Source organism: Mesoplodon densirostris, chromosome 2 (assembly GCF_025265405.1).
Source record: "Mesoplodon densirostris isolate mMesDen1 chromosome 2, mMesDen1 primary haplotype, whole genome shotgun sequence".
Lineage (NCBI taxonomy): Eukaryota > Metazoa > Chordata > Mammalia > Artiodactyla > Ziphiidae > Mesoplodon > Mesoplodon densirostris.
The window spans coordinates 15,480,086-15,492,560 of NC_082662.1; the positions used below are offsets into that span (position 1 = coordinate 15,480,086).

Below are 12,475 nucleotides of genomic sequence, written 5' to 3' on the forward strand. Positions count from 1 at the left end.
AAGCAGGACTCAGTAAACGTTTTCTGCAAAGAGCCGGATACTCACATTTCAGGCTCTATGAGCCACATACGGTCTCTGTTGCATATTCTGTGTTTTTCTTCCAACCCTTTAAAAACGTACAAACTACCCTGGCTCTCAGGTGGTACGAAAGCAGCCAGATGTGTCTCACCCCGGACACCCTTCCTGAACCAACTGGCCGCTTCCAGCCAGGTCAGCCTCTGGGGCACTAAGGAGCTTTTCCTGTTTGCCCCCCCCAGTCCCGGCCACTCAAGTCCAGATGTTTCCAAGAGAGCGTCCATCTGGGATAAGCACAGAGACGAGGTGGCAAAGAGATGACGGCTGTGGACTGTGGCCTCAGGGGGACTTGGACTCAAATCCCTGCTCGGCCACTTCTGACGGGGCGGCTTCGGTTTCATCACCTGGAAAATGGGGAGGATACTAGTGCCAACCTCATAGGGCGGCTGTGAGGCTCAAAACACCCCGTGAGCACTTTCCGCGGAGCGAGGCACGTTGGCTGGTCAGGACCATGTGGGGAAGCGTCTGGGGCCTCCTCTGAACGGTACGTCCACCGTCCACCGGCTTCTCAGTGAGGCTGCGTGCCCCGCGGTGCTGATACCCGGGAGCCTGTGCAAGTCCCTGTCCCTGCCCGGCCTCGGCTTCCCCCCAGAGTGGCTCATTGGACAGATCTCCATCCACCCTCCACCTCCCCAGGAGTTAATGAGATGGAAACCCCCGTGCACGTGGGTGCATCCTGTCCTCTCCCAAGCCGGGCCGGGGGCAGCACAGTGCAGCACGGAGGGGAGCAAGGCGGGGGCCACGCCCGACCTGCGCATCAGGTTCACGCTGCCTCAGCATCTCCCCTTTCTCGGGGAGAAAGCCCCTCCAGAGCTGTGGGAGGGGACCCCGGGGAGGTGGGCGCTCTCTCCTCTGGTTTGCTGCCTCCCCCAGGTTCCCTTCAGACTCTGAGAAGCCCATGAGCCCCTCTCCCCGCAGCCCTGCCCCACCGGCTGGGGGACAGCCAGAGTCAAGGGCGGGGGGCAGGGCGGGGGCTCTCAGCAGGACTCCATGAAAGGCCCCTCGGAAGCCTCGTTCCCACATCAGCGAGACGCTTCTCAGGACCCACAAGTGTTTGGCACCTACGCTGAGCTGGGGCGCTCTGCAAATATGGTCACGTTTATCCTGTGATGCAGCACTGCTCACGTCCTTTGCAGGGGACCCACCGAGGCCTGCAGGGCCTGCCAGGCGTAGAGGAGGCAGAATCAGAACCCAGGACTGTCTGACTCCAAAGCCCCTGGACTTCCCACCCGCTGCCCCGGCCTGAGTTGGAAGTGACTTTTGATATCAGCATCCCCCGCCCCCCGCCACCTCCATGTGGCACGTCTGTGGTTAAGACTCGGCCTCTGCCTGGGTAACTCCAGTGACAGAAGACTCACTACCTTCAAACAGCTCTTGTCACTGTAGGAGCCCTGCTGTGGATGGAACCCCACGCAGGCCTGTGAAAGCTCTTCTTGGGCTGCCTCGTTCATAACCCCAACAATTTATGTTTCCAGAGCCTCCTCTGAGCCGCGGGCTGCATAAGCGCTCCCTTGGCTAACCCCCGATGAGGTGTGCTCATCTCACACGTGGAGAAACTGAGGCCCGGAGAGGTAAAGGGTTTGGTCTGAGGCTGCACAGCCAGCTCTGAACCCAAATCTGACCCCAAGCCCTTTCCCCGGAGCCCTGGCTCCCAGGCCCCACCCCACCCCTGAGCTGAGCAGCCTGGTGGGCAGAGGAGGGCAGGTGTGCGGGGGAGGCCATCATCAGGTGTGGCCAGTCTGGAACCATCTGAACTCCCCCAGTGGGGCTGCCTGTTGAGAAAGACAAGGACCCAAGAAGCAATTAGCCCAGAAAATGGTTCGAGACAGGAAGGGACTAACTGCTTTTCTGCCCGATGTCCGTTGGTGCTGTCAGGGGACGCAGGCTGGGGGAGGCCGAGTTCTTGCCCTGGACCAGCTTCCACTCCTGCCCAAGCTCTGCCGAGGGCACCGCCCTGGGACCCGTCACAGACCTGTACGGCCACCGTGTCGGCAACCTGCCTGCAACTGCGGCAGGCACGGGGAAGCAGCAGGGGTACATACCAGGAAAAGCTGTGACCATGAAAACAAGAGACTTGATGCGACTGGGCTGGGGCCAAAATTCTGAGGACTTTGCAAGAAACCAAAAAATGAAGGGCAGAGAAAAAGAAGTGAACACCTTGTCCTGAGCCTTGGAGACCTCAGCCTTGCAGGCCCAAGGAACCAAGCCGTGGCTAAGCTTCCGAAGGCCCTCGGTCAAAGCGTGAGGCCCCGAGGCACTGCCATGGGTGCGGCTCAGCCTCCATCAGTGCCCGCCACCCGGCAGGCAGGGATAGTCCCACCTGTTTACCCTGCACCCTTCCCTACTCTCCCCGCTGCCTTTGCTGTCCCAGATGAAGCTGTTCCAATCTATTCCCTGCTAGGATGTTACGTAACAGCAACTCCACATGGTAACATGGACCTGGGATGTCTCCTGGGAGACGACCAGAAAGCGGGAGATGATGGACCTACGAGAGGGAATGAACTTGCTGTGCTCAGTGTGAGAAGCAAGTGTGCCTGAGACCAAGGTCCGTCATCCACCTTCAAAGCTGGACATACTTAGACCTCACCTGAGACGTGGAGCTTCGTTAAAGAAAAAGCCAAGATTCTGCAGACTGCAAATGAATTCATCAGTAATAAAAGCGGCCATTTCCTTACTACATGGCAACCAAGTAAACTCGCGTAAACCTGGCAACCACCCGACCCCGTAGATACCGACATTCCCATTTTACAGATGAGGAGACTGCGGAGACACCCAGGGTGGTGGAGCTGGGATCTGAACGAAGGAGTGGGCGCCTGACGCCCTTAGATCCCCTCGCTGTCCCCTCCCTCGAGCCCGTCCGTCCCTCAGAAAGCCCCGTCGCCCACCCACACCACCGTGCACCCCCATGCACTCGGCACACGCACGTTCTCATCTGCCAGGGCCTGCCTGCCTCTAGCTGGGGGTTTTTTGGGTTTTTTAAAAGATTTTTTTGATGTGGGCTTCCCTGGTGGCGCAGTGGTTGAGAGTCCGCCTGCCGATGCAGGGGACACGGGTTCGTGCCCCAGTCCGGGAGGATCCCACATGCTGCGGAGCGGCTGGGCCCGTGAGCCATGGCCGCTGAGCCTGTGCGTCCGGAGCCTGTGCTCCACAATGGGAGAGGCCACAACAGTGAGAGGCCCGTGTACCGCAAAAAAAAAAAAAAGATTTTTTTGATGTGGACCATCTTTAAAGTCTTTATTGAATTTGTTACAATATTGCTTCTGTTATATGTTTTGTTTTTTTGGCCACAAGGCACGTGGGATCTTAGCTCCCCAACCAGGGATCGAACCTGCACCCCCTGCACTGGAAGGCGAAGGCTTAACCACTGGACCGCCAGGGAAGTCCCTCCAGCTGGGCTCTTGCAACAAATTGCCCTTGTCTCTCTGGCTAAAGCCCAAGCACGACACTCACTCCTGCTTGCGGCTGCCCGGTCGGGGGCTCCAGGGAAGAGACACTAAGTCCTGGCTCTGGGAGTCTTCTAAAGGAACCTAGAGGCCCCTTCTGTTCCAAATGGTCTGGCCTGAGGAGTGGGCCACATACACTGGACATCAAGATAGGGGAGCCTGTCACTCGGGAAAGCAGGTGGCAGAGCGGCCCACAGGGAGGTGAAGGAGGCAGCCACCACCGAGCTCCTCCTCCCTGCGAGGGCACGTCCGGATCAGCCTTGCCCTACAATCCGGGGGGAGGCTCGTGGGAGTCCTGCTGCCTTGCTAAGAGGGCTGCTGCCCATGAACGTTGGGGAGCAGGTCTCAAGGCCCCCAGAGGCAGCTGCCACAGTGGTTTAGGACTCGACTTCGGAGGCGCAAACCTCAGCTCTGGCAGCTACAGGCTGGGTGGTCTTGAGCAAGTAATGTCGGTTCATAGGCCCCTTCTTGCAGGGCTGTTGAAAGACTAGAAATAATTACACACACACACGCACGCGCACGCACACGCGGGCCTGGCAGAGAGAAGGCGCTCAGCAAAGGGCAGCCACTCAGAGTCTGCCCCAGACCTTCTCCCAACATGGCAACACTGAAGAGAAGTCGCCAAAGGATTTCCCATTTGAAGTTAACAGGGGACTGTCAAATGCCTCTGCTGTAGAAAGACCAGTGCCGACTGCGCTGAGCCGGCCTTTGGCAGAGGACTAGAAAATCACATGTCTTTGGGCTCCAGCTCTTAAGGCCAAAAGTTAAGAGAAGCCAAGGCGTTTGTTTCAGGAAAGATCATAGCCGTCAAATGCGGTGCCCCAACTTGCTGGCCGAGAACAGACAGGCTCCATTTGGCGCCAAGAGACAGCGAATGTGATACACGCAGGCCTCCCTGCTGACGCCAGAAAGGGCTGTGCAGTCAAGAAGTATTTGGCCAGTGTCACTAAGGAGGGGTTCAAGCACAGGCAACACCTTCCTTTTCAATGTGTATTAAGTCATTTGTTTATTTCTCAAGATGTGCACACTCAAGTATTCAGTTGGCCAGGACAACTCGTGGCTCCTAGGTATGTACAGGTCCCTCGACGGCTTGGGTTACAGACAACTTCATAGCTAGTGCACCACACACACGAGATAAAACAGGAAGCCTAAAATCCCCAAGCCACTCCAAGAAAAGGGAGGGAGGGAGGAGGGAGGAGCAATGATGGAGCAACGATGCAGCAACCCGTGGCGGAAATCACACACAGGAGGGGAGAACACAGAGGCAGGCTAGCTTCCATCTCTGTTGACCACCGTTTCCGTGTGGTGCTCAGGGGACTGAGTTCAACAGGTCCTTCAGGAAGCTCTCCGGATCAGTGATCTCTGATAAGAGACCTGGAAAACAGGCAGAGACTGCTTAGCAGTGGCCCTCACAGCCCCCAGCCCCTGAGTCACGGAGGCTGCGTCCATGCGGGGAACACACTGTGCTCCGACAAGCTCGGACACAGCTTCTCACGGGAGACCAGCGATGACCGCAGAGACAGTCACCGAGCAAACACTCTCGTTCTGGGAGGGGAGCTGGGCTCCGACACCTGGCGCTGCGGCAGGATTAAAGGCGTTTAAAGTGGCAGCGGCCAGCTCACGATCTCCCCAGGGCGGAGGTGCTAAACCCGGGTCCATTGACCCTGCAGGGGCCTGTAAGTCCACTGAAACTCAGTGCGCAATGGAGGGAGGTCCTCTGGAGAGAATGTCTACAGCCTTCAGCAGATTCTCAGAGAGACCTGGGGCCAAACAAAGGCAAACCCCACTGCCCTCGAGGGCTGGGAGGAACAGGGTAGGGTAAAAGAACCCAACCCCTAGTCCAGGGCCCGGAGCAAGCTGCCAGAGCTCAGGAGCTCTGTTTCCTCCATTGCCAAATGGGGACAGTGACAAGTCCTTGTCACATCACCCCGGGGATTAGATGAGGCCAGTTATGTGAAAGTGCCCAGGGCACAGAAGGTGCTCGCTCAATCAGCATCAGGTCCCCTGCGGCCCCGCCCCCCCCCCCTCACAAGCAGGGCTCTCATTTGACCAATGCGGGGTCATTAACCCCGAGGCGGGGCAACACTCAAACTGAAGTCTGGGCTAATGCAGGAGGAGTGGCCCCCATCAGCTCTTGCTGGTTTGGAAGGTGTTTTCGTCCTTGCATTTGAGTAGGGTGTGTCGGATGTTCTGAAATTTCCTACCAGTTTGAACCAAGCAATAAAGCCATGCCGTAAACACCTGTGCTTGAGTAGAAGGCGGCAGTGGCCTCCCGCCTGACCTGCCCCCCGCTCTTCCCTGCTCTAGGGCTGACGCAAAGCCCTGAACAAAGGGGAATACCTTCCTTCCCCTGCCCGCCTCTTCCTCCTCTTCCTCGGACTTTGACGTTCATATTGACAGTCTTTGTAGACATTCACCAGACCCCTGGGTGACAGGTAAGGCACTGGGCCCTGAGGACACAGACACACAGGCTACCTGCTCTCAGTCGGGGTCCCTTGATGAAGAAAGCAAGGAGTGTAGCCAAGGTAAAATGTCTAGGTTGAAAAGACACCCATGGGAGCATCTAGTGAAGTTAACAAAGGAACTGGGGTGAGTGGTGGCAACCTCTGACCGACAGGTAACAGGGAGGCACCAGACCACCAAAGGCCCATCCAGTATGGCTTCCACTGAGGCCACTGCAACAAACGGCCACACTGGAAGAAAGGCCTGGAGCTTTGGGGAAGCTCCATGGGGAAGAAAGAGGAATTCACATTGAGCATCACTCCGAACGTTTGAGGGTTTAGTGCCCAGAGGAGACTAGAAAATGCTAGTGGCGACCTTCTCTCGATAGTGGGATCTGGGGAGATTTTTTCTTGCTCTTCACACTTGACAAAATAGGCATCAGGGAAAAGGAAACAAGCTCACAGAAGAGTTAGGCAGGTGCAGCTCCCGCTGCTTTGGCTCTGGGAGCCCTACCTTGGAAAGGACGGTGGTGATGGGGGGCTGGACTGCAGTGCCCACACCCTCAGAGGGCACGGGACTTTAAATTCTGGGTTGATTTCCCAGCACTGGCCCAAGTCACCTCCCCCTGCTGTCACCTGATGCTTGGTTATGAAATCCAAACAAATTTTAATGTGTCTGCAATTAGGATGACAAATTTGTTGTATAATGAACCTGTACACAGGAGAGAACAATGACTTCATTTTTACCAGCTGGGGGATGAGGAACTGTCTGAGGATGTCTCACGTGACAGCACTTCAAAGCACTGCCCTATCCTTACTAGCAGAGATGTTCTTTGCTCTCTTTTGATATTTACTATTTATCTTAAGAATCAGAGTTGAAATCGTCCACACCTCCCCGGGGGCAGCTGTGACGTAAGATGTCTCGGTCCCCGAAAGGCAGGAGGAAGACAGGTAAGCTCCACGTTAGTTCTCTGAACTGTCGTAAGAAGCCAGGAAACCAAAAGGGGGTCCAGTGATTTTCCAGCTCTGCCCCACTGGGAACTTGTTTAATCTTCAAAGCCTCAGTTACCCCAACTGTAAAATGGGGATAACCACAGCTCCACCTCACACAGGGCTGCCCTGCAGACTGGGAAAGCGCGTGCATGAGGAACACAGCACCTGGGGTGAAGTGAGCCACACGTCACGGCCGCATCTTGTTACCAGGGACCTGGTATGTACACATCTCTCCCAGACCCCTCGGTGGTGGCCCACAGGCTGGTTCTCGCCTGTTTTTTCCTGTGTGTGAAGATGAAAGCGATGGCCAGCCCCACTAAGATCTGTGAAAGATGAAAAACCTTGACACTGACCAGCGGCGTCGAGGAACTCTGAGAAGGTCTCCACTGGCATGAACTCCTCCTGGAAGGCCTTCAGGGCCTTGTCGGCAGCTTCGTGGATGGGCATGTCGTTGTGGCGGATGTACTCCGCGAGAGAGCAGGACCAGCCACCCTCCGTGTTGCTGGTCGGCACCTTCTACGAGAAGCAAGAGGACACACAGGCTGGGCGGGTCGCTCAGGTCAGGCAGGGAAGAAGAGAGCCCTCCCACACACATCCAAGTCTTCCCTGGAGGATGTGTTCTGCTTCCAGGAACAACAAAATTTCACTTCATTCCTCTCACAGCCCCTCTCCTAAGCACACGTCACATGAACCTACAAGCTTCAAGAGGCGATGCGTCCTTTCCTCCCCATCCCCATCACCATCGGCATTTCCCCAAGAAGAGGGACTCATCAACATGCTTTAATTCAGCTATTTCATTTAGATGATGAAAGGAACCACCCCAAACCCTCCGATTCTCTCAAGGCTGAGAGGAACGTCCCTATTATAAACTGGGCTGGAATAAGTTACACTCACACAGGGCAACGGAGTTGATCCTAACAGAGGGGACGAGAGCAAACAGAGGGTGACTCGGGGTGGAGTGGGGGGAGAGCTGCCTGTAGAAGAGGGTCTGCAGCAGCCTGAGACCGGGTCACAGGAGCGGTCATGGCTACAAATGCAGTCTACATACGCAGGGGTCGGAGCTAGAGGGTAAACCCCTCCCCACGGCGGGTCGGCCTGTTTCTCGGGGGAGGCTGGTGGAGGAGCCGGCTGCCGAGGCGGGGTCAGAGCCACAAGCACAGACGTCTACGCCCCTGCCAAACCCGGCCACGCTCCCAGCGGCCTCCTTACCTTAAACATGTTATAAATGAGATCAACGAGGGCCCAAAAGAGAAGGGAAGAGCGATAAGCAGAGTAGTCCTTCACTGCCTTGTCTGTCAGCCTGGAAAATAAAACCAAATCCCATGTCCGTGAAGACCCCGGGAGGAAACTCACAAGGACAGAGCCAAGCATTCTGGGAGCAGGGGAAGAGTCACGGGCACTGAGCATCACTCAGCTCCAGCCACTTGCCATCTTCTCAGAGGAAAGCAGCCACGGGTCAGAGCTTCTGAAGCCCTGGGACCCAGAGGTTTATTCACCACAAGACGCTGCGTGACAGAGTCATCTTTAGTAGCGACTCTGCTAAGCCAGGGAAAATGGGAAAGAGGGAAATGTAAGTTGTAACACGGAAGCCAAAAGGCTACTGCCTTAAAGAGTCGCCGCAGAGTCCCGTGTTTCCCTGTGTTTAGCTCCCACACGCACTCTCAGACTTGACGGGACCTAATAAATGCCGGAGGAAACAAGGTTCTACTTCAGTCTTCACACTCCCACTTGGAGAGTTTTTTTTTTTTGCGGTATGCGGGCCTCTCACTGTTGTGGCCTCTCCCGTTGCGGAGCACAGGCTCCGGATGCGCAGCCCCAGCGGCCATGGCTCACGGGCCCAGCCGCTCCGCGGCATATGGGATCCTCCCAGACCGGGGCACGAACCCGTATCCCCTGCATCGGCAGGCGGACTCTTAACCACTGCGCCACCAGGGAGGCCCCCACTTGGAGAGTTTTTACCAGCAGCCAGCAGACCTAAAGCAGTCCCACACAGTAATCTGCCAACCCCGTGCCGTGTTAAAACCAGCAAGCTGGTGGACACCTGGAGTCGGACAACAGTGATGTCTCAGATGAGAGCCACAGCCGGCCCAACATCGCCGAAATCCCGGATGCTCACCAGCATCGCTGCTACTTAATCCAGTGATGCAGTCTGGGATTAGAGAGCAGCCAGGCCCTTGGAACATGGAGGGCCGTCACTGACAACAGCGTCCGACGCTCCTGGTCTGAGGAATGATTACAGCCGGTAGGGCCACCATGAAGTACAGAACGACCAGCACCCCCTCTGCACGGTGAGTGAAGTGCCGGTGCTAGGACTTGGTTTCTACAGCCCAAGATCTAGGAGAGGTTTTGTCTGCAAACTGCCTTCATATCTGTAATAGGTAAAGGCTAGATAAACCCTTGTCATGGAGATTATATACCTTGGAACAGAGCCCATACCAAAGGGACCAGAACTTAGTATTAAAATGCGTGTGCACGCACGCACCATGTGTTTATATACGCTAGAATCATAAACATCAGACAAGCATAGATGTTATTCATTTAGAAGCTAAAACTACACTGTATGGGCCTCAAGTGAAGGGACTACCTAGCATGAGACAGGCCAACCACACCTACATTCAGTCAATGTTTAAGTTATTAACCAGAGTAAAGGAAAATAATAAAATGAGACAATTCTGTTCGCTAAGGTCTGCTACCTGTACCCTCCCTCCCCCCAACATCTCCGAAGCGCCCACCTCCTCCCCGACCGCCACGCATGAGGATGCTGCAGCCAAAAGGGAAAACTACTGCAAGGTGGGCCTGTGGACGACGATGAGAATTCTTTCTCTGCAACTCCGTGCGCTGGCAGACAAGGGAACAGAAAAGGCTCTGACGGAAGCCTAGGAAAGTCCCAGGCTTAAATACTTGCAAGTTCCAGGCAGAAGAATCTTTTTTCCTGAACGTAAAGCCCGCAAAAGAGAGCAACTCCTCTCGTGCAGACTCCTAGGTTGTTGTGTACCTGCTGCTGCCCCCCACCCCACGATGGGCTGAGGACAACGCCTGCTGCCAGTGGCACTGCCCCAATCACCAGGGGGTCACCCCCTAAATGTCCCTCCTCGGAGGGTGTCCCAACACCGTGCTGATGGCCAGCACTCTGCCACCCTGCTTCCAGGGCACCCTGCTCACACCCTGACACCCTGCCAGGGCTGCTGCTTCTTGCAGCTATTTCGCACTGGTGGCAGGAATCTGGGGTGGCCCTGCCCAACTTAATTATTTCAGGTTAATTAGTAAAGGTGACTAAACTGCTACAGAGGAAATGGCAACTCGTGAGTGCAGCTCACACTGGATTTCCTAATTAAGCTGTGACCAAATCAGCTTTTCCTTAACTTCCTGGGACAGTAATGAATTCCAGTCTCCTAATTGAAAGCAACACAGCTCCTGTGGGTTCAGATTTCACACCTGTCACCGAGAGCGTGTGCCCAGTAAATAGCCACTTTGCGTGCTATGGATACAGGCCGAGCCTGGCTTATCAACAACTTAGTATCTTCCAGATCTAACTTTTGATTCCTAGCAGCTAGTTAACTATTAATGCTTCAGGCTCTTGGTTAACACTGGAAAGTGCTATGTTTGGAATGGGGGCAGGGGCTAGGTAGGAATCTAACAAGACCGGCCCCCTCCTGCTCTACACAGAGGCTGGCACTGGCCGGATCCAACAGCAGAGCTCCAACCTGGTCTCCCCGGGCCACGAGGCGCCTACCACTAGCGACTTGATAAATCAGAGCTGATGGAGGTGCTGACACCAGGTGAGCAAATTCAGGCCAAGGCGGCTTCCCCTTGGTCTGTCATTATCAGGGGCCGAAAAGCTCCTCCCCTGCACCCTTGTTGGAAATGTCCCCTCGGATCCTAGTGAAAGCAGACACACGAGGACAGACCTTCCCAAAGTGAAGCAGGTTTCCCTCAAGGGCAGAAGCAAGCTGACAACTCATAGCCTACTCTGTAGCCCAGGGAGGGCAGACTGCTCGGGGCCACGACGGGCCAAGAGTAGCGCCAAGGAGTCCCCTCGGCGTGGGGCAATCTGTGAACTCGTCGCAAAGGGCTTCTCGCTGTTGCTGTCTCCAGTTGTTTGCCTCAAGACACCTCCCAGCTGACCCAAATCACAGCACGGGGTCATGAAAACAAAGACCACTTCCTTCCTGAAATGCCTTCCTTCTTAGGGAGGTGTCCACACCAACAGCAGAGAAAGAAAAACGGCTCATGGAACGCGGGGGCAGATGGGATAGGAATGTGACCAAGGAGGGAGATGAGGAGCTTTTAATACCAGAAAGGAACATCCCCGAGCACAGCCCCCAGGAAGCTTTGCTGGTTTATGCGCAGACCAGCAAGATTCGGAGCACCTGGCTACCTGTCTCAACTGCCTGCCGGCCCTAATCCTTCTCCTGAGAGGCCTCACCCTGTGCCTGGCTGGCTTCCTCCCTGAGGGCAGCTCCCAGGGGTAAGCCTGGCTCCACACTTCTAGTGCCTGAACACCTGACCCAGAGGGGCAGGCACCCGGCGGCGTCAGGCCTTGACTCTTGGTGTGACCGGCCGGGAAGGCTCAGGGTCCATTACCGAGTCAAGCGAGGCGCCTCCACTCAGCACCTGCACGCCGCGGGCAGCTTTTACCCACAGCGGTTACAGAGTCCGGGCGACAGGCGGCCCAGGAGATGGCTCCCTGAAGCAGGTACTTCCCGAAGCAAGCACTGACCTGGTGGCTCCCCCTGGAGCCACTGCCCGGGCCTGAGAGGTCACCAGCAGCCGCCGCAGGATTTCCACGCGTATGGCTCGCCACTTCTCGGGGGGCAGGACGTGGAGGGCTAGGACAGTGAAATAGTGGGGCCCGTCCACTTCAAAGGCACTCTCCACCCACTTCTCCTTGGGCTGCTCCAGAAAGCCCTGGAGGTTCTTCTCCTCTCGGGAAGTTGCTCGGGTTCTGGAACAAAAGGAGCACCATGAAACCAGGGCAGAAGCAAGGCACGAGCAGCAAGAGAGGAGGAGGCTTGCTCAATCTCCCGTCTTCTTTTAAGTTTCCTGAACACTCGGCTCACGGAACCCCCACCCGTCCTCCACCGCCCCCCCGCCTCCTCTCCAAGCGGGGCACCCCCAGCCCCGCCCCAGTCCTCCTCGGGGGCATCTTCCTCGTCCCCCACCCCCCAGCCCAGCTCCACACAATTCCAACTGCGTGTGTGTCCTGCACATTCACAAACACTCCGCCATCCACGTGTCCTGACAACTCTGGAAGGTGACAGCCAGCACCTCTTTACCAGCGTATCTCAAGGCCCGGGGATTGAAGTGACACAACCAAAGTCACCAAACCAGTCAGCGAACCCAGAGTCTCTGAGCCCACAGCCCACACTCCCCGACTCCACGAGTCTCAGTACAGCTAACTGTTCACACGGCATTTGCAGCCGGTGCCCTTCCTAGGCTATTCTGGTGTGTTCTTTTATGTGTCTGTGTCCTCTCTCCTCCATTAGAACAGATTCCTCCCGGCGAGCACCGCTTCTCGTCTCG

At 56.1% G+C, this 12,475-nt stretch overlaps 1 protein-coding gene across 5 annotated transcripts in view; it reads right to left on the reverse strand.

The window, feature by feature from the left end:
- Positions 1 to 3,279: 3,279 nt before the first annotated feature.
- The window catches only part of UBR4 (ubiquitin protein ligase E3 component n-recognin 4), a 130,317-nt gene continuing 121,121 nt past the window's right edge, over positions 3,280 to 12,475 (reverse strand). For 4 of the 5 annotated variants that reach the window (XM_060089053.1, XM_060089056.1, XM_060089054.1 and 1 more), the window contains 4 exons: positions 11,673 to 11,897; positions 8,162 to 8,252; positions 7,306 to 7,468; positions 3,280 to 4,892 (listed from right to left, as the gene is read on the reverse strand). In XM_060089053.1, coding sequence (XP_059945036.1) covers positions 4,828 to 4,892; positions 7,306 to 7,468; positions 8,162 to 8,252; positions 11,673 to 11,897 — 544 coding nt within the window. In that variant the 3' untranslated portion in view covers positions 3,280 to 4,827. The remainder of the gene's footprint in view (positions 4,893 to 7,305; positions 7,469 to 8,161; positions 8,253 to 11,672; positions 11,898 to 12,475) is intronic. The other variant, XM_060089055.1, reaches the window with a different exon arrangement.